The following is a 21,532-nucleotide window of genomic DNA, read 5'->3' on the forward strand; positions in this document are numbered from 1 at the left end:
AGTGGCGTCCGGTGGGCGCGCGTGGAGAGGGGCGAGGTCGCGCAGGTGCGCTTCGCGCCCGCTGTCCGCGCGCGAGAACATCGCGCGCGTCAACCGGACGACGAACTGCTCCACCGATGGGACCTTGAGATCGCGGGCGATCACGTCATTACGGACGTACCGTCCGGCATTTGTGCACAGACGGAGGGCGGCGTTCTGTTGGACCTGCAGTCTCCGCCGCTGTGAGGCCGAGCACAGTGCGTACCATGCGGGGGCGGCATATGTGAGCCGCGAACGAATGTAGGTCTTATAAATGCCTACTTTCGTCCGCAGCTGCAGCCTGGATTGCAAGACCGGTCGCAGCATAGCGCGCGCGGCCTTGGCTTGGGTGACAGCCCGGTCCACCTGCGGCGTCATACGCAGCGACCGGTCGATTTCCACCCCTAGGTAACGCACTGTGCGCTCCCACTGGATGGGCTGGCCTCTCAGTAAGAGGGGCGGCGGGCATTTGCACCCGGGGCGGGTAAGCAGCGCCACCGTTTTACCCACGTTAACGGTGGTACGCCACTTATCCAGCCACTCGGGGAGCAGGTCCAACAGCCGCTGCATTTTGCGAGCGGCTGCGTAGGCTCGGCGAGACGACGTAAGAAAGGCACTGTCGTCGGCGAAAAGAGCGAGGACGACATCCCTCTCTCCCTCTCGGAGCTCATCCCTCAAGGTGGGGATGTCGTCTGTGTACGTCGCGTAGAGCGCTGGCGAAATGCAGCTGCCCTGCGGGACTCCGGCGGCAATTGGGCGTGTGGTAGAGTCACAGTTCTCGACCGAAACATAGAAGCTCCGGCCCGAGAGGAACGAGTCCACTACTCGCACGTATGCTGACGGCGTGTTGGTGTCGAGCAACTTCGACACCAAACCGTCGTGCCACACACGGTCGAACGCCTTCTCTATATCGAGAAATACGCCGACCGTGTAGTGGCCGCGGTTGTGCTCGACAGCCATATGGTGGAGCACGCGCGTCAGCTGCAAAGTCGTCGAGTGTCCGCCTCTGAAACCGAACTGCTCGTCGCGAGGCGACAGAGTCGGTCTCAGGCGGCGGAGCAGGAGGCGCTCGAACGACTTTGCTACGTGCGAGAGCAGAGTGATGGGCCGGTAGCTTGCCGGCAGGCGCTTGTCCTTGCCGGGTTTCGGGAGGACTATGACTCTACCCAACTTCCAGTTGGTAGGGAAGTGGCCGGTCCGGAGTATGCCGTTGTAGAGCCTCGCTAGACACGCTAGGGCTCTACGGGGCAGCTGTGCGAGCGCTGCGGTGCTGATCCCGTCCGCTCCGGGCGCTTTGCGCTTCGGCAGGCGGCTGACGAGCCGCCTTACCTCGCCGGGCGAAACGAAGCTCACTTCGTTTACGTCCGGCGACGGAGCGGTACGGAAATCGCATACGCGACGTACGACTCGCTCGTGGTGCTCGACGATTTTGCTGGGTGCGTCGGCGGCTGTTGGATTGGCCGTGAATTGCCCCTCCAAGTGCTGTGCCAGGATTTCTGCCCGGTCTTGGGCTGCGTAACGACGTCTGCCCGTCTCGTCAAGCAACGGGCAGACCGGGGGTCGTGCATTGGTGAGCTGTCGATTGAGTTTGTGCAGGTCGGTATCGTGTTCGCCGGCCCGGGATATGACACCCTCCCAGGCGGCTCCACGCCAATCCCGCACTCCCTCCGACAGCTCTGCAAGCAGATGAGCTCACGCTTGACCCGCGGGCAACGGGTTCGGGCCCATAGGCGACGGAGATTCTTTTTCCGGGCGAGTTTTTCGCGCAGATGGTGTGGCAATTCCTCTCGACGGCGAGAAGCCACGTTTATTGTGGTAGTTGCCGCCTCCACTGCGGTGCGGATTCGCTCCGTTATGAGTGTGGTGGCGGCTTCGACACCCGCTGGCGATGATAGTTCGCCGTCGAGGTGTAGATGCTCCAATTCTGCGCGAAAAACACGCCAATCCATCCGCCGCCTCGACGGTCTCGTCGGTGTGGTGGTGATGGAGAGGTCAAGCGTGGCTAGAACTGGGAGGTGCTGCGTGTCAAATACAGCACCTCCAGTAAGACCGGGCAAGGCACAGCCTGCACTAGGGCAATGTCCAGAACGTCTGGGCTATGTGTGGGATTTGAGGGTACGTGGGTTGGGTGCGCTGGGCCCAACACCTCGTACCCGTGGATCTGCGAATCCTGGAGGAGTCTTCGACCTATCGGCGAGCACAGACGGGAACCCCAAGCCGTGTGCTTCGCGTTTAGGTCGCCCATAATAGGGTGGGACTCCTCCCATCCAGAACGTTCCGGACATCGGAGGGGCTTTCCAGTCCCGGGGACGGAATTGCCAGGACCTTCAGTTCCGCGCCGTCGACGTTGATGCTGACTCCTATGGAGCGCATGACGCGGAACTCGGGGCGCTCTAACTCCACGTGGACTACGTCCCGACGGACTAGTACCGCCGTACCGCGGTACGCAATGCCCGCCGGTGACGTTTCGTCGCGTCTATACACGTGGTAGTTAGGCACCCTCAACGTCTCCTTTTCTGTGAGCTTCGTTTCACCCAGGAGTATGATGTGCACATCCTGGGTGCGAGCTAGGAGAAAGGTCCTGGACTTTATCCTTTATTCCCCCGGGGTTCCAGTACACAATGCGCAGGCTAGTACCCGCCATTTGTGTACTGTTGGATTTTGGCCAATCCATTTAATGCCGCCGACTTTGTGTCCGCGCCGGCCATTCGTTGTTAGCAGCTCCGTCAACAGGCTAATAAGCATGTTCAGTGCTCTGTCGACGGGCGCTTGTGTTTGTATATCGTTCGCGCCTCTGGGTGTGCGGTCCGTGTGGGGGCGCGGGAGGTGCGCGTCTTGCGTATATTTTTTAATGCCACTCTCGGCACGCTGTGTGCCGGTGGCGCCCGGCGGCGACGTGGCGCAACTCGTGGACCCATTTGGGACGGCATGCGTGGGAAGGCCCCACCCTTCCGGTGCGATGTGCGCATATATGTAGGGGTGGGATCGGTAGAAGGGGATTGGAGTTGAGGCCGTAACTGGCCCATCACCGCGCCTCTTCTTGCCGCGTCTTCGGCAAAATCTTTTATTTTCACCGGTGTCGGTGCCGCGATGCTTCGGCTCGTTGGCCGGCGCCATTAGGTTGGCGCCGGCTGTTTCCTCGACCGGTATTACGGGAGGGGGGGCCTGGGCGACGTAGGTACGCGGCGCCGCGGTGGGTTTATTACGACGCTGTGTTTGCGCCACGGGCGTTTTTGTCGTCGCGGTAGGGACGGGGGGGCGGGGTTTGATGCCCCTCTGCCGTGCCACCCTCTTATACACCGGGCATTTTCTGTCGTTGGCCGTATGTGCCTTGGCGCAGTTGGCGCATGAATTTTGGTCCCTCGGCCTGTCGCAGTTCGCCGCCGGGTGCTCCCCACCGCAGCGAACGCATTTCACAGGCCGGTGACAATTGGCCGATGCATGGCCGAATGCCTGGCATCTGTGGCATTGTGGCAGCACCGATGCCGGCTTCCACGCCTCAACGACGACGCCCCGCATGTACAGGAGCTCATCAGTCGCGTACAAGCGTGTGAGCTCGTCCCTGTCCATGGGGTCGAGTTGGGCGTGGAAAATGCAGCCGGGGCGGCCGCGACGCGCGGGTATACCCCGCACTAGCCGCACTCCGAACCCCTTCTCCTTAGTGCCTCCGCAATCTTGTCATTGGGCGTGTCGGCTGGGATCCTCTTATCGCCACCTTAGTGGGCAGTTCGGAGGCCAGACTATAAAAGTACCAACTTATTGTTGGGTCCTTTTCGCTGGCCTCTACCAAATACCTTTGGACGGCACGGAATTCTTCGTCCGTCCTAGGTAGGAATCTGACCCCCGTGCCGTAGGGTCTTGCGTTGGGTGCCTCCCCCAGTACGCGCCTGAGCTGGTCGAAGTGGCGCGTCCAGTTAGGGAGGCGTTCTGCCACTATGGGGGTATTTTCCTCGCCCTGTGGCGGGTTCAGCGCCTGCGTCGGCGTTCCTCGTCTGAGAGGGGAGGGGCGGAGCGAGGGCCGGGGCAATTGAGGTGGCAGGGGCTGGGGTGGCGGGGGCCGCGGTGGCGGGACCCGCCGCTACTGTCGCGAATGACGGCGGGGTTCGTCGTCGCGGCGAGGGGACGGGGGGGAGCATCGGCTCGGGCGATTGTGAAACCGCCTCGAGTGCCACATAAGAAGTGGCGTCATATCCACCCCTATCCAATGTGTAGGAACGGGGTAGTGGCGAGGGTGCTCGCGATGTCTCGGGCGACGACGCTGGTGACGGCGACGAGCATGCGTCACCGTAAAAACGCCTGTCTTCCCCTCCCTCCTCGCTCCCGCTATCCGGCGGGGGGGAGGGTGAGCGCGGAGGGGGTGAAGGCTTTCGCCGCACGGTACCCGACTGGGACGGTAGGGGTTGGTAGCCCTTGTCCACAAGCCGGATTCTCGGCGTCGGCGGCGCCTTCACTAGGTCAATGTCGCGGGGGGGGGACTCCTCTACGTCCCTCCGTTTGTCGCCTCTAGCGGGCGAGGTCGGCGACGGCGGTGCGCGTCTTTTAGATGGGCCGGGTTGTGCGCATCTTTCCCCTCTGCCTGGTTCCCGGTCGGCGGCATCATTCCCGCTTCCCGCGAGGGCAGAGGGGGTGCCCTTGGATGCCGGGCGAGCGTGGAAGGTCCCCAGCTCAGTGGCGGGGACCAGCTTGGTCGGGTTCCTCAGATCCCGACGCACGACAGTTCGGGGAGTTCCCCTGTCAGGAGGTTTCCTGGGGGCTTTGCCCCTTTGCGACATCACGACACGAAAGGGGACTGGAGGGGTGGAAGAGGGTGATGTGGGGGCTGGAACCCCACGACGAACCTACCGAAAGGTATATTCCGCCCTGAAAGGGCAGGTGATCACGCTGTAAGACAGTCGCAAGTGGATTGCAGCAACGAATTTGTGTCAACAAATTCGGTCTGCAATCCTAGCGCGTTCTCTGACTAAACAAAGTACACTTTGTGTAGCTGGATTACGAACTGTATCGCTCTCAACAATTTGCGCAAGTGGGCACCAGTTGCGGGGCTCACTCTGGAGACTCGACGGCGAACCGGAGTCTCACAGAGGATCACACGACCAACGGTAAACTCAACAAGCAACAAATTGGAAAGCGACTAAAAAGTGTAGGATTGGAACTCAGAGTATCTGTGTGGTAAATTGGTACACATGTACACTACTAACTAGGCCATATTGGTGAATGAGAATTGAATGTGGTATAGAGTATATAAGGTCAGCTATACCTTTATGAAACCTCAATAAACAAGTGTTATATGGTATCTAAATTACTGACATTGATAGCTAAATATGAGGATCCTCGAATTTTTAAAAATACTCATAAGAAACTTTACAAATACTCGAATTTTGCTTTTGTAGAAGGATATTTTCAACTTTACTAAATTGTACAAGGTTTTGAAACGATAATCATTCATAATACTATGATATACATATTACTGATCCTCGTACCATTATGATAATTAGTTTTTTAATATCTCCATTCAAGGGTAGGTTATTAATAATTTATATTATTAGATTTCATCACAAATAAAAATATCGATTTAAAATCGTAGGTTGGTCCATATTTTTTTATTATATCGAAATGACAACGAGTACTGGCAACATAAATGAAATGTTAAAAATATAAAATATAGGAATAAAAGAATAGGATAAACGACTTTAAGTCAAATGCTTAAAACATATTTTCACTAGCATTGGATTTTTTCTCTTTTTTCATCATTTAAGTTAAGTAGGTACTTCAACTTTTGAATTGTCCCTATTCAGAGTTCATTGAACTTCTTATTTTTTTGTCAAACTCAATAATTTAAATGTGTCTAAGGACTACTACAAATATTTAGTAAACTATCGTGTCTTTGAGGATTATCTCATACCAGGTGTAACTATAAGTTGTTAAAAACTTGCATATGTATGCGTGTGTATCTTTCATATTAAAATATAATAAACATAGGTACTTGGTGACCGCTTTAATGTGGTATTATTATGTTTTTATTATTGGTATGAATGTAACTTCAAAAAACTAACACTGATTTTATAATTTTTGATTGATTGAGAAAATACTGAAAATTATTAATCAAAATAAAGTACTAAACAGTAGTATTATTTTTATATTTTATTAGAACTGAATGAATATGATGTATGAATAATATGTTTATTGTACTAATAAGGTTACAGTTTAGTTACTTTCATGTAAGTTCATGAAAATGTAACATGGTATATGATATTGTTTTCAGATTTTCCTGACATCAACAACTTAATACTGAACAAAGTTTAAACAAATAAGAGATGATATTCTAAATCTCCTAGTCATTCAGATGAAGATAAATAACATTTTTACTGTAAAGAACAGGAGTTCGAAAGAATAAGAAATATATATATATATATATGAACATTTTACTGTATAAAATAATAATGCAAGTAAAAATAAGAGAAAAAAGCAGAAGAAAAATCTGTAAATTATTAATCACAATGCAATTAATAATATAATTAAATAAGTAAGAAAGCAACGGACTAGTGATGAGAAGAAATTCCAAGTAATTATATTATGTGTAACCGACTGCAAATAAGTTTATGATTTAAGCTCATGATTATTATTATATTGCTTCATCAACAAATCCAGGAATATTTTGTGTACCAGGAATTAATTATGAAATGATTTTGATGAAATATTATGTCTTGATATTGATTTATTTGGAATATACTATAAAAATAACAGAAGTGTTTGAAGTTTTAGTGGTATAACAGACAAGCAGTGAAAGAAATATTATTGTAAATTATTAACAATTGTTTATTCTGTGATTAATAAATTATTTAAAAGTGTTTTATTACCTGAAATAAAAATGTTATGATCTTCAAGTGTTGTGTTCATGCAATGTTAGTTTCACCTCATTCAATTTAAAATGTCAGGAATTATTTACTACATAATGATTTTGTATTAGATGGTAATCATATATATTTTTTAATGCAATGTGTATAATAATTCCCATTTACATCAAGAAACTTTGTGTAAATCTATATTTCTCTGTCTATAGACTTTGGTCGTGGAATACTAATAAGAAACAAAATCTAGAGACTGTAGTATATCACAGCATCCCAGAACCTTGTATTTAAGTCATATAAGGACTTAGTACCTACCTAATACTTGCTACTTTTTTAATCAATTAATTAATTTGATCTCAATCATCATGATGAACAATGATGATAATGTTGAGAATGCTGCCAATGATGAATTTTATGGTGGTCATAAATAAATACCACCGTCACTATCGTCAACAGTCATTATTGATCTCATCATCATCACCGTTACCCTCCTTCATCCATATTGTCAAAAGTTACTACCTACTATTATTAACTGAAATGGTAAATAAGCTGACGATCCATCCAACCACGACGCTATCCGACGTACATACATACACATATATTATTAAACAGCATTACGTCATCATGTCGTGCCCGCTATATCCCGCATACGTTATCATTCCGGAGAACATAGATGTTATGTCCAAATATCCTGTAATTTCGCAGCTTAATTTCAACTGAATAACAACTTACATAAATACCAAAAAACTAGCAGTAAAGGTACGTAGATATCGAAGGTTCTACAAATAGGTATAACATCAAAATAAGTACCTACATGTCATTAGCACCGATGTAGTATCCCTGAAAGAACCTACATATAACAGATTGATGTTTTGCAGATATTATTTTCAGTTTTACAAATTGCCAGTTTACCATAATTAACTACATATTGAGAAATAATTATACACTGAAAATTATATGAGGTACCCATATGCACATCAATTGATTATAGCTAAAATCTATCACTATCACATAACAATTTAAATAAAAAAACCGTATTAAAATCGGGCTATTCGTTAAGGAGCTATTGCTCCTTAACCGATAGCCCGATTTTAGTGCAGACGCGTTACGACATATCTTCGTCGGGAGAAAAAAAGTAGGCATGTAAAAAAGTAACTGTAACATAGTACATAGATACATAGGTAGCCGTGTCTGTAGACTGTCAGCGAACAATATTATACCTACATTGAATTTTCGATTGTACCCAATCAGGAGTTCGATACAGTTATATATCTATTATGTACGTATCTTTGCAAAACAGATGTCATGTAGACCGAATTCTCTGCCATCTATTTTCATGCTTTGTTACTAAGCACCTACTAGTAATCCGAACTGCTTCAGATATAGCGACATCTAGCGCCTACGGCGGCGAAATAAAATAGCCCGAAGAATAGCCCGAGTTAGGAAGGAACCATTTTCTTGTATGGGATGGGGTATCTGTATGTAATATTATATTATCTGTGGTAATAGTTTCTAATTACGGAACAACCAAAATTATTGATATTTCCTGTTGACACATCTAGAAAAATGTTTGTTCTAGATTTTAAGGTACTGAGTTTTTTTGTCATATTTATATTTTTTACAAGCAGATTTAAATGTGGTGTAATGACAGCATTTAAAAAAAAAATACTATATATATATATTTAGTCGTTCATAGTTTACATTAAGAAATAGGAGATAACTGAAAAAGGGAAATGTATTTGGTGGGGTGACAGGTACAATAAAACAAAATGTGATAACATCCTATTATTTTTTAAGTTATATACTTAAATAGGCCCATGTTAACATGAAAAAAAAGTATAAATTATAAAACCATAAATATAACATTATTTCTTCCGAGTTCCCCTTGTGCGAATACTAATCACACTTGAACGGTAACTAAAGAACTAGTAACGTAACGAAACGTATTTTTTTATATTAACTTATCAAGTTATTTAGTTACTCTTTGGTAACAGCCTGGCCGCTTCCCTGTACCCTGTTTCAACAGCGCCGTGCACGGTCGAGTAGTGAGTAGGGTTGGTTGCCTCTCCAGCAAACAGGACTCTTGGGTTTCCGGAGGAGTCCGTCAGCGGTTCAGCCAGGTCCGACCTGGCCGTGGGGTACTGGGGAGTTAGGAGATTGTCGTACGAGTATGTGCCTCGTGTGAATGGATTGGTGTTCCAGTAGGTTCTGCAAACATAAAAATGATGGGGAAAGGGCACTGTTAGTGATGTGGACTATTAGTCCACTTCATGTTTAGCAATGTCAGGCAGTCACGGATTTATAAATAGTAACCGCAAGCACATTTGTCTCCTGTGCTATAATATCATTACATACTAACGTTATAACACAAAGTCGCTGTCCGTCCATCATCATCATCATCATCATCGCAGCCCGGAAGACGTCCACTGCTGGACATAGGCCTCCCCCAAAGATCAGAATTTTATTTATATTAAAGAAAAGAAAATTGCCTTCCACAATGTTAAATATAATTTGTCACTTTACGGTGGAAATTTAATTGTCTCCGGAACTGGACCAGCGTTGAATGGAAAATATCTATATTTCTATTCGAGAGAGAAACCGCGGACACAGCTAGTAAATAGAGTAGTCCAAAAAAATTCATATATAACGCTACTAACCACTTTAGTTGTATTCCCACAAGTCCAAAACACTAAAGCCTTAGGGCTACCCATAGATTCAGATGCGTTGGTCACATTGTACAGCCACTTCTCATCACCAGCCAACAGTCTCTCATCATCACTGGTCCAAATGAAGCTTATAGAGTTACTGGACCACCATTTTTGTGAGTACAGCAAGACTATTTTGCCAACTAAACCCATAGATATTTTGTCTATAGCTGTTTTCTTCTTTTGATTCAACTGTGGTGAGAATAGCGACTCATGTCTGGAAATAAGGGCTTATTAAAACAAAAAAAATTAGGGTTTTGGGCTATTGTCGTTTTGGTCTTTTTATGGATGATAATGGTATGGTGCACCCGCCTGCGCTAACGCTTTACGCTGGCGGGCACTATTAGGCACATTGATTTAAGAAGAAATATTATAATCCATCACATTTAAAATAAGTAATGTTGCTAAGTAACAGTTTGTATGTAACGTGCAACTGTGATCGGAACAAAAGTAAATTATATTTACTGCTATATATGTAATCCACTCAATATATCCATCAGACACCAGTGGAGGATGATAAGATGAGCATGAGGTCAGGTTAGTTAGCACATCGTGACTATTTCACCTAGAATTTACCACGATCGTTTCCAGGGGGGACCGCGTGGAGGTGGACCTGACATGGTACATTGCTAGCAATGAGATCATCAGTCCACGTTACTAACAAACCCCTTTTCGCCCCTTTGTGCTATTGTCAGGACCAGGAGGTTAAGACACTGCGACCTGCATAGATCTATTGTGCTCGCCCTTTTTCAAAGTTCTCTATCTGGACCCGTCAGGGACAAGAATTGAAGGATATATATTATACTAGCTGTTCCCGCGACTTCGTCCGCGTGGAATTTAGCCTTATTTTTCTAAAATGAAAGTAGCCTAAGTTACTCCTTATTACATCAGCTACCTGCCAATAAAAGTCCCGTCAAAATCAGTCCAGCCATTTCAGAGATTAAAAAATGTTATTTTGGTATATGTACCGTATATATAGTCATATACATGTAGTAAAAAACGGTTATTTCAATATTACAAACAGACACTCCAATTTTATATATATGTATAGATTAGATAGAGTGATTCAAGAGGAAGGTTTATATATTATAATAGACGTACACCCGGGCGAAGTCGTGGCAAGTAGCTAGTATGAATATAAATACGGTACATACACCAAAATAACATTTTTGTTTATCTGTCTGTTTAAGACTGGACCGATTTTGACGGGACTTTTATTGGCAGGTAACTGATGTAATAAGGAGTAACTTAGGCTACTTTTATTTTAGAAAAATAAAGTTAAATTCCACGCGGTCGAAGTCGCGGGAACAGCTAGTACTAAATAAATTATCAAGCACGGGAAACAAATCTTAAGTATGACTGACCGTTCTTTGAGTACTCCGAGTGAGACGGTAACAATAACGTTGTCAGCCGTGTAGGTGGTACCATCCTTGGTCGTCACCGTCACTCCCCGGGTGGGATCCTGCGACCAGGACACTGCCGTCACCTCCGTGTTTAACTTTATATCTAGTGTGGGTAGACCCGGGCCGTTATTGTATGTATTCTGAAAATTAAAGACATTTTATTGTATTTTTGTATTCATAACGAGAGGCATTCACTCAACTCTTAGACATATAACTCTAAAGAAAAGGCATTTACGCAGCTCTTAGACACGTAACTCTAAAGAAAGGCATTTTCTTCACGCAACTCTTAGACACTTAACTATAAGGAAAAGGCACTCACGCAACTCTTAGACACGTAACTCTAAAGAAAAGGCATTTACGCAACTCTTAGACACGTAACTCTAAAGAAAAGGCACTCACGCAACTCTTAGACACTTAACTCTAAAGAAAAGGCATTTTCTTCACTTAACTCTTAGACACTTAACTCTAAAGAAAAGGCATTTTCTTCACGCAACTCTTAGACACTTAACTCTAAAGAAAAGGCATTCACTTAACTCTTAGACACTTAACTCTAAAGAAAAGGCATTCACGCAACTCTTAGACACTTAACTCTAAAGAAAAGGCATTCACGCAACTCTTCGACTTAATGGATTTTTTTGTAAAGACAGACATTCACTTACCAATAATATATCAAATAATGTTTTATATCCGTACGTATGCCAACTCATATACTGGTTTCCTCCCAACTCCTCATACCTGCTGTCTGTGCTCACTTCATACCAGCTCGTAGTACCCTCGTACGCGTCTGCCACCGTGTCCATCAAGTGGAAGAATTCGTTAAGGAACTCTTTATTGTCTATTGCCGATGGATGTTTATCTTTTACGTATTCCAGCACTCTGTAAATTATTATAATAACCGTGGACAAATTACACAACGACATCTAGTACCAATGTAAGGAGGGAAGAGGATTGTTAGTAATGGGGACTATTGACCCCATTGCTAGCAATGTACCATGTCAGGTTGACCTCCACGCGGTTCCCCCTGGAAACCATCGTGATAAATTCTTAGTGAATTTGTCACAATGGGCTGACAGACCTGACCTCAATTCTCATCTTATCATCCTCCACTGGTGCCCCGTCAGGGACTAAAGTGAAGGATATTCTTAGGAGCGATGGTTTTTATCTCCTCAGGATAGAGTGTATACTTTCTAAAGGAGATATTTCGTTTATGCATGAGTGAGCACATAGGATGTGTAGTGGCGTTTCCTCTTCTGCTTGGCAAAATCTATAGAAATGTGCAGTTTTTAAGCTAAGAACTAATTGAGGTAAAATTGAGGTTTGTACAAATGTGTGTATCGTGTGAGAAATCGATTTTTTGCGGACTACTCTAATGCTGTTGGCCGCAGTTGGTCTTTACAGCTTCAACGGATGATAAGGGGCTAGTGCTGATGGAACTCCAAACCAAAGAGAGAACTTATGGAGCGGCCGACGGACAACTCCCGCCTGACAGATACTACTTTAGTCTGAGAGCACCGCTTGGCATTAGAACCTCGGCTCAGGCCGTCGTAATTTCTCCCCGTGCTCCCCGTTTCAATTGGACAGGGTATCGATCGATGGGAATGGAGTTATAGAATATATGATGTGATGAGGTGAGGAATAGAGACCTGAACCTATGTCAGTAAAAGATTTGGAATTTGATACCTCACCTGTCAGTAACGTATTGTCCCTCAGATTGTGGTGTGGCAGGAGACTCGTCGCGTATCTAGAACAATAAAGATATCTAAAAGGAAATGTTCAATAAAACCGAGATGTAATTAAGTAACTCCGAAACAGTCATGCTCGCTATGAAATTCAAACTTCTGCCGGCATGGTGGGTCGGGTCGATGTGCATACTAATAATAATATGGTTGAGTGCAATGATGGCTGACTCATCTGACATACTCGTGAACGCGTGCTTGTAGATCTGAACTGTTCGGGTTACGAACACTGATTAGACCATTTGTTTCTGACAAAATTGTAATAGCATACGCTGGTGCTCACTGTATTCTCCCAATTTGAAATTAAAAATGAATTTCTATTATTGTAAACATGTACAACCATATTTGAAAAGAATAAGCTGTGGTTCTTCAGTTCTTGGCTGGAAAGCACACCGAACTGACGGTAGATTTGACATATCATAAGAGTCTGTAATAGACCTACATGAATAAAGATATTTTTAGTTTGAAAAAATGCGCACAAATTCGTTTCGCTTTTTTGGGCTTTGTATAAACATAATATTATGACTGTTGAACTAAGACATTCAATAGAATAGAATAGAATAGAAATAATCTTTATTAAAATAAACTTAATATAAGCACTTTTGAATAGTCAAGTCTTTTTTATTCTACCGCTTATTCGGAATGCCTTGCTTTTATCCTATTATTTGTGGTCAGCGCAGTATGTCATTCTCTTTCACTGCTCTCTATCGGTCGTCATATCTGAACATACTCTTCTTTTATTCATGTCATCTTTCACACAATCCATACATCTTTTCTTAGGGCGTCCACCCCCCTTTACATCCTGCAGCAGCTTGCCTCTTACTTGTTACTGTGTAATTATTATTTATGTAAAAGAGCAACACACTAGTTTCTTGCTTATTCTTCTTGTGATGAATCTGTCACAAGAAGAATAAGCAAGAAACTTGTGTGTTGCTGTTTTAAATAAATATTGATTTACTTATATTTAATAAACAACAAGGATTAAGCATGCGATAATCAACATAGAAACCGCTACGCACTTTTCACAAATTAAGTCTCAAGAATTACATGACTTTTTGACCCCTCTCGCGGCTTTGTCAAGGGGACCTCCCTTGACAACGCCCTGGACTTTTGTGAGGTGATGGTTGGAGCCTTGAGGCCCCGGTATCAACTCCGGGGGCAACAACGAAGGTTGAATGGATGAATTGATGAAGCCTTTTAGGGCGAGTATAAAATTGTTATTTTTAAACTTTCATGTTTAATATACATTATTTAAATTATTATACAAACAGGGTTTTAACGATTAAGACTCGGGTAATAGTTTAAATAGAATATAAAATTAATAACTTGACCAACATGCAACAGTAGTACTATACATGGGAACAACTTTTCTTTATTTTTTGTTATTGTATATATATAAAACTAAAAACTGCGAATATACCTGATTGTCCGCTCCAGAGGCACTGGATAACGTTGCATTGTGGACCCAGTGCTTCTGGACGTGGACACAGATATATGAATTAAATATATCTACGTATATGTATATTATAAGTTACTAACATAGTTTTATAAGTTTTTACTAACACAATATGGATGTAATCCGAATTAAAATCAAATAAATAAATAAATAAATATATATTGTTGTTTGATTTTTGTTATAGTTTTTTTTGACAATTCATATTCGTGAGACTAATGTTTAATTTTTTTTCAGACTACTCTAATGCTGTTAGCTGCAGCTGGCCTTTACAGTTTCACCGGAGGATATGGGGCGAGTACTGATGACACTCCAAACCAAAGCAAGGACTTATGGAGCAGCCAACTCACGCCTGTTCGAACCTCGGCTCAGGCCGTCGTAATTTCGATCTCCAATCCAATCCAACATAAAATTATTTCCCCTGCGATCGATTCCCCGTCGAATTCAAATGGGGATCGAAATTACGACGATCTGAGCCGAGGTTCAAATCCATAGCGGTGCCCTCAGACTAAAATCGTATCCGTCAGAAGTGAGTTGGCCTTCAGCCATCCCCTATCGTCTGGTGAGGCTGTAAAGGCCAGCTGCGGCCAACAGCATTAGAGTAGTCTGAAAAATTATAGGAAACCTACCAAATGGTAGCAAAATTAATAAGATTAAGTAATGTTTAAGATTAAATATTGTTTGTGATACTTACTTTAAGTGCGTAGAAAATTAACTCGATCATCAACGCTTTGTCTTCCTCCCTACCTATGGATCTGTAAAAATGATTTAGTTATAATTATAATAATAATATATATAATAATCTCAGGACAATTCACACAGCGCCATTTAGACCCAAGTTAAGCTAGCTAAAGCGTGTGTTATGGGTACTAGATAACTGATACAAATACATAGATATTTTTTTTCATAAATACATACATAATATACATAGAAAACACCTAGACCGATACAAACAATCATACACATGAATACAAATGTTTATGCCGTGCGAGGAATCGATGCGACCATTGGACGTGAAAGCGGTGTGCTAGACCGCTGACCACCGTCGTCAATCTCAGGACAAGTCACAGAGTGCCATCTAGACCCAAGTTAGGCTAGCTAAAGCTTGTGATTTTAGTGACAGCCTAAACATAGAAGTTAGACTTAGGAACATAGTCATAGACTTTATACTAGTGCTATCATTCTTAACAGAAAACGTTTTGGTCTGCCACCTGGGAAGAAATGTTTTTATTGCGTAAAAAATTGTCCAAATCAAGAAAAAATGGTAGTCCGTTTTACCGTCCGTCCGTGGAGCAAGGTCTGGCGAGTACGGCGTAATATTAATAAGTTCTAACTGTCCTTTGCAACTCTACAGTTACATTATTTAGTTTATCGTGCAGTCTTGCGTTATTATGGAGCAATAATGGTGAGGATCGATTCACGAGTCGGGCCGTTTAACTGTCAGTTTCACTATCATTCAAATTCAAATTCATGTACGTCTATCACAGACTCTTATGATATATCAAATCTACCGTCGGTTCGGAATGATTTCGAGATGAGACGAACTGACAATGGACTAAGCTCGTATTCTTTTCATTATTTGAAAATGTAAATATATTCTTTATTGCACAGATAATAGAAAGATATTATAATTTAGAGACAATGTGAGCAAAGGTGGACTTATCCCTAGAAGAGATCTCTTCCAGTCAACCTAAAACAGTGGGATATGTGGTACTGAGTGGGTAATAACTGGTCCAAACAAAAAGATTTCAAACGCTAGATACTAAATAAAATTCAAATAACAAATTGTATAATCTAAAACAAAAGTAAAATACATAAATGTTGTACATGTTTACAATAATACAGATTCATAAATTCAAATTTGGGAGAATAAAGTGACCACCAGCATATGATATTGCAATTTTTTGAAAGCAAATACAAAAATAGTTTAATCAGTGTTAAATGTACAAATGATGGTGAATGAAAAAGTGACGAAACAGTCTTGCTCGCTATAAACTTCAAACTTGTGGCGGCGTGGTGGGCTTTTAATGGATCGCTGCACCCGTCTACGCTAACGGTTTACGCTGGCGGGGCACCAGTGGAGAATAATAAGACGAACATGAGGTCAGGTATTCTCGTGACAAATTCTCCAACAATTTATGAATTTAAAAATGAGACCTGACTGTAATTTTATACTCCACATTTAAAATATCTGGATGTTATTAAACTGCGTTAAAATTTAAGATGAACACACTTATCGTGACATATTTACCAGAATCGAATGTTTCCAGGGGGAGCAGCGTGGAGGTCTGGTGGGGACGATGAATCTTGAGCTGTCAATATAGTGATGTTGTTCTGCAAGATTAGACTTTTTGTTTTTTGCATTAGCATATGCTGGTGGTCACTCTATTCTCCCAAATTTGAATTTAAAAATGAGAACTGCAATTTTATACTTTAAAATATCTATTATTAAATTAAATTTATCACACCATATAGAATCACACACAATATAAGTGATGTTGTTCTGAAAGTTCAGAACCTTACTTAAATCATGTATTGGACACACAATATAATAGAAATAGAAATAATCTTTATTCAAGTAAACTCAATACAAGCACTTTTGAATCGTCTTGTAATGAGACAGCTTTCCGAACGAATGGTAGATAAAAAAAATTGTTATGACTATGTTGCGGGTGAGTGAAACTGTGAGACGATGTATATTACAGATGATAATAAACTGACAATATGTACATAGAAATAATGATCTTATATACTAAATAACAATAGGAAAATGTAAGGTGGGGTGACACAGTTTAGACACGGCAGTGCTTAGTAGACAATATTGAATTTGTCTTACTAGACATTATTGAATGCAATTATTATTTTGATGTATCTAGGTGACTGTGTCCCATAGACTATTCAAAAGTGCTTAAATTAAGTTTTTTTTGAATAAATGATTTTCTATTCTATTCTATTCTAATAGTCAAAATATATTAGAGAAGATTACAATTGATAAAAACTGTCAAACTAAAAAAAACCTTATTTATATGAAGATATGATTAACAATTCTCGTTTGAAATAAGTAGAGCTTGTGTTTTGTGTTATAGGTTTCAGGCAACTGATAGAAAAGAAACCTTGATACATTTCTTTCTAAATATATACATAACCAGCTACTCGCCCCGGCTTCGCACGGGTGTACATGTATTATATATATAAACCTTCCTCTAGAATCACTCTATGTATTAAAAATAACCGCTTCAAAATCCGTTGCGTAGTTTTAAAGATTTAAGCATACATAGGGACAGACAGCGACAGCGACTTTGTTTTATACTATGTAATTATATGTAATATATATTATGTTATCTGTGGTAATATTTTGATTCGGAACGCAGACTCATCACAAGAAGAATGAGCGAGAAACTTGTGTGTCGCTCTTTTGAATAAATGTTATTTTAAATAAATTATTACACAATAACAAGAGGCATGCGATAATCAACATAGAAACCGCTACGCACTCGTTCTTAGTGCAATCAGATAATATTTTATGATATAATTATAATTAATTAAAGCTAAGGCAATAGAAAATAATGCAATATTTGATCTATACATATAAATAAAATTGGAGTGTCTGTTTGTAATATTGAAATAACCGTTTTTTACTACATGCATATGAGTATAAATACGGTACATACACCAAAGTCAGTTTGTTCCGGTTAATCTCTGAAATGCCTGGACGGACTTTAACGGGATTTTTTTTAACAGGTAGCTTAATAAGGAGTAACTTAGGCTACTTTTATTTTATAAATATAAAGTTAAATTCCACGCAGACGAAGACGAGGGTACAGCTAGTATTAAATAAAAGTAAATTGCAGACATATAAAGCTATGTAGAATAGTATAAAATAATTAGGAATCAGGAGTACAACAGTAAATCAGTGTGTATACAGAAGAAACCATTTTGTCGTTAGTTATTTTTCCCGCGCAATTCAATGCGCTACAGATACAGAATATAGAATATAGGCGCGCAGCCGCAGTAGGATCACGAGCGTGCCATAGCTGTACGCTAGGTTGATGTACTTAGAATAGAAAATCATTTATTCAAATAAACTTAATTTAAGCACTTTTGAATAGTCAAAATTTTTTTTTAAATCTACCGCTTATTCGGAAAGCTGTCTCATCACAAGAAGAATAAGCAAGAAACTTGTGTGTTTCTCTTTTAAACAATCATTGTAAGTTCATTTTACAAGTCAATACGTGTGAATACAAACTACCAACCAGCACTAATTCATTTAGGCTCAAATATAAAAACAATAAGATTAAATCAGTCGTAGTGATAAGAGCAGACCAGTCCCTACAAGCAGCACTCGTTCACGAGTATGACGGATGAGCCAGCCATCACTGCGCTCGACCATATTTTAGGGAGCCCCTTGACCCGGCCCACCACGCCGCTTCATGTCTGGACATTTTAGTGAGCATGACTACTCATTCCACTCGACCTCGTCATAGCTACTTATTTAAATTTATTATATGGTAGTTACAGTATTCGCACAGTGTTCGTACTAAGAGATACAATAAAACTAAACTAGATATTTAACTCGTCTTACCATTCAGCACCCAATTCTACTACTCCATCACCCAAAGGCACCGTGTGCACTCGTCCCCCCACTCGATCCTGGGCCTCCAGCGCTAGCACTCTTCGACCAGCTCGTGCGAGGGTCGAAGACGCAGCAGTACCCGCTGCCCCAAGTCCGACGACAATTGTGTCATAATCTTTGGAACTACCAATAAAAGTTATTAATATTTACTTAATGGACTTATATATATTTACTGATCAAAGTCTATTACTCACTAAACGATTACTTGAATAACGAGCGTGCATGGCAATAGTTGTTCATGTATGGGATTTTCATTTAATGTTAGACATATATGTTAAACAAGCATACGACCCATTTGAAGGTAAATTGTCACCGTAGCCTATGGCCGAAACACCACGCGTTGCTGACCCTTAAGAAACCTTAATATACCCTTCTTGAAACCCCATGCTGTAGTCTCTATAGAAAACCTCGGCAGGTAGTTCATTCCACAATATAGGTGTATGCAGGAGGAAGCTCCATTAAAACCAGTAATGAGATCTTCAGATCTTCATTAATTTAAAAAAACAAAATCTTTATTCATGTAGGTCTATTACAGACTCTTATGATATGTCAAATCTACCGTCAGTTCGGAATGATTTCCAGATGAGAAGAACTGACAAGAAACTCAGCTCGTATTCTTTCCAAATAATACATGTTACACGTTAATTTTTAGTCCCTTTTCATTTTTAATCATTTTTCTCCAGTGATCTATGTATCTACTTAAAAAAACTCACCTGTCTCCAACACTAGCAGCTCTGACACATGCTAAAAAAACATATAATATTAAACAAAATAACACTCTATTCTCCATTGTGCTCCGTATCACACTAATTGAATTATATTTATTTGTTACCGAGGGATAACCTACGGCTGACCTTATGTAATTTAATCTGAAGGTCAGTGAAGCTATATATATATAATAATATTATGAAGATATAGAGTGGATTTTGATTTGAGAAAATTAGTCTTTAATAGACCTACATGAATAAAGATATTTTGAATTTAAACTTGAATTTGCAGGCACTTATAAACCGACCCTTATGGATCTTATGGGTCTCCAGCGGCGCTAGAGTCATAGTTTTCGAGACTCTAGAACCCCAGTTTGTTTATCTTAACAAAAATCGCGGAGGTATATTGCTCAAGAACTTAACGTGAATTGAAGGTGCTCAAACAGACGAGACGTGTCCTCGTCACCGCTATGAGACCTGTATAGGCACGCGTAGATACCGGTGTACTCACCCTGATCAACGCGTACTATGGGCAGTGTACTGACAGGTCTTTTTTTTCTAGGTCAAGAAGGCGGCGACAGCAGATATCCTCCCGGACATACAAACATACCCCAGCTCGACGCACAAATTTGTGCTCAAGCGTACACCCGGAATACGTAAGGTACGAAGTATCAGACGGATATCTGTGTCTCCGTAAGGAACAGAAGGGTCGGCTTGGCGGTCTCGAGATGATGGTGGACCGCATTGATGTTTCCGTGTAGTCCCCTGATGTTACAGTAATCCATATTAATAGTGGATAGGGGTGCCGCTGATTTACTGCGATTCCTTTTCTTTTTCTGGCCTTTTGGGTATTAATTTTTTTAAGGTTGAAGGGGAATGATCGCGCTGGTATTAGAAAGGACAAAAGATGTATCAACGCATATTATTGTACAGGTTTGGACAGTATTGGACAGGTTTGGCAATTTGGTGGCACAGCGGCCGGAAGGGCCCCCGGTACCCCCACTGGTGCAGCAGCCGGGTCCACTCCGGTCTCCTTCTCCGGCACGACTACTACACCAGGGATTATGCGCAGGCGGCGGTTCAGCCTCCTAGGGCGGAGATTAAGTAATCCCTGGGTTCGGGAACCCAACAACCTGCGGGTGGCCAGCCGTTAACCGTTTCACCGGTTCTCCCTGAACGCTGCGCCACCACGTCGCGCCTATGCAATCCCGCGGCACTGTTGAACACACAGGTCCTCCAATACCAGCACTACCAATTCCCATTGGGCTCTGGTCACCTTACTCACCACAGGAACACAGTGCTGTTGTATGGTGCAAGTACAGCACTGTTTGGCTGTGGTTTTCCGCTTGGTGGAAGTACTACGCCAGTTCGGGCCGTCCCAAGTCGAGCAAGACGTATCGAAATGTATCAAGCTATGCCCTCCCTTCTATTTTTTTTTTTTTTTTTATTATTTTTTTTTTCTATTGAGTTTCATACGAGTGAAACTGTGAAAAAGATATTTGTTTATGTGAATGTGTGTGCAGCAATATAATCTTTGACAATAACAGTTTTTGCTTTCTTTCTTTTACTGAACCAATTAAATATTTTTTTATAGCATAGAGGATAGATAGTTTTGCGCATCAAGTCCATGAGCCCGTTTTGGAGTGAAATTGCGGGCGAGTGACCGTTCTTTTAAATGATTACCGCCGCCCATGTGCACCCGCACCACCAGGGGAATTGTTGTCGGCCTTTTAGGAAGGAATAAGCTCTTTTCTTGAAGGTTTCAATATCGTATTCGGAAATACCATTGCTGGAAGGTGATTCCACAATGTGGTTGGTAAAGTTTCTGGAATAACGCACTGTGGAGGACCGCCATTCATCCAGGTGATTAGGATGGTACTCTAATATCTGGCGAATTATGCTATTACGATATTCTAAATAAAAAGAAAGAAATATTAATGTAAAAAATGCCGTAGTACACTCTTCATTTATATGGTTATGTACGAAATAAACAATTTTCTTTATTTTCATGGTTTTTTTTTTATAAGAA

At 42.2% G+C, this 21,532-nt stretch overlaps 2 protein-coding genes across 2 annotated transcripts; both read right to left on the reverse strand.

Annotated features, from left to right (window-relative positions):
• Positions 1–3,932: 3,932 nt before the first annotated feature.
• LOC131845276 (serine/arginine repetitive matrix protein 1-like) lies at positions 3,933–4,790 on the reverse strand. Its single transcript, XM_059194316.1, has one exon. The coding sequence runs from the start codon at positions 4,788–4,790 to the stop codon at positions 3,933–3,935; it is 858 nt and encodes a 285-aa protein (XP_059050299.1).
• A 3,859-nt stretch (positions 4,791–8,649) lies between these two features.
• LOC131845277 (peroxisomal N(1)-acetyl-spermine/spermidine oxidase-like) lies at positions 8,650–20,765 on the reverse strand. Its single transcript, XM_059194317.1, has 11 exons — positions 20,637–20,765; positions 20,114–20,268; positions 19,510–19,530; positions 18,746–18,919; positions 15,285–15,374; positions 14,858–14,918; positions 12,660–12,715; positions 11,634–11,850; positions 10,936–11,114; positions 9,524–9,788; positions 8,650–9,121 (listed from the first exon to the last, which is right to left on the reverse strand). The coding sequence occupies exons 1-11, from the start codon at positions 20,763–20,765 to the stop codon at positions 8,840–8,842; spliced, it is 1,629 nt and encodes a 542-aa protein (XP_059050300.1). The 3' UTR covers positions 8,650–8,839.
• Between the last annotated feature and the right edge of the window lie 767 nt (positions 20,766–21,532).

This window comes from Achroia grisella, unplaced genomic scaffold (assembly GCF_030625045.1).
Source record: "Achroia grisella isolate CSIRO2021 unplaced genomic scaffold, CSIRO_AGI_Agris_v1 utg461, whole genome shotgun sequence".
NCBI classification, from domain to species: domain Eukaryota; kingdom Metazoa; phylum Arthropoda; class Insecta; order Lepidoptera; family Pyralidae; genus Achroia; species Achroia grisella.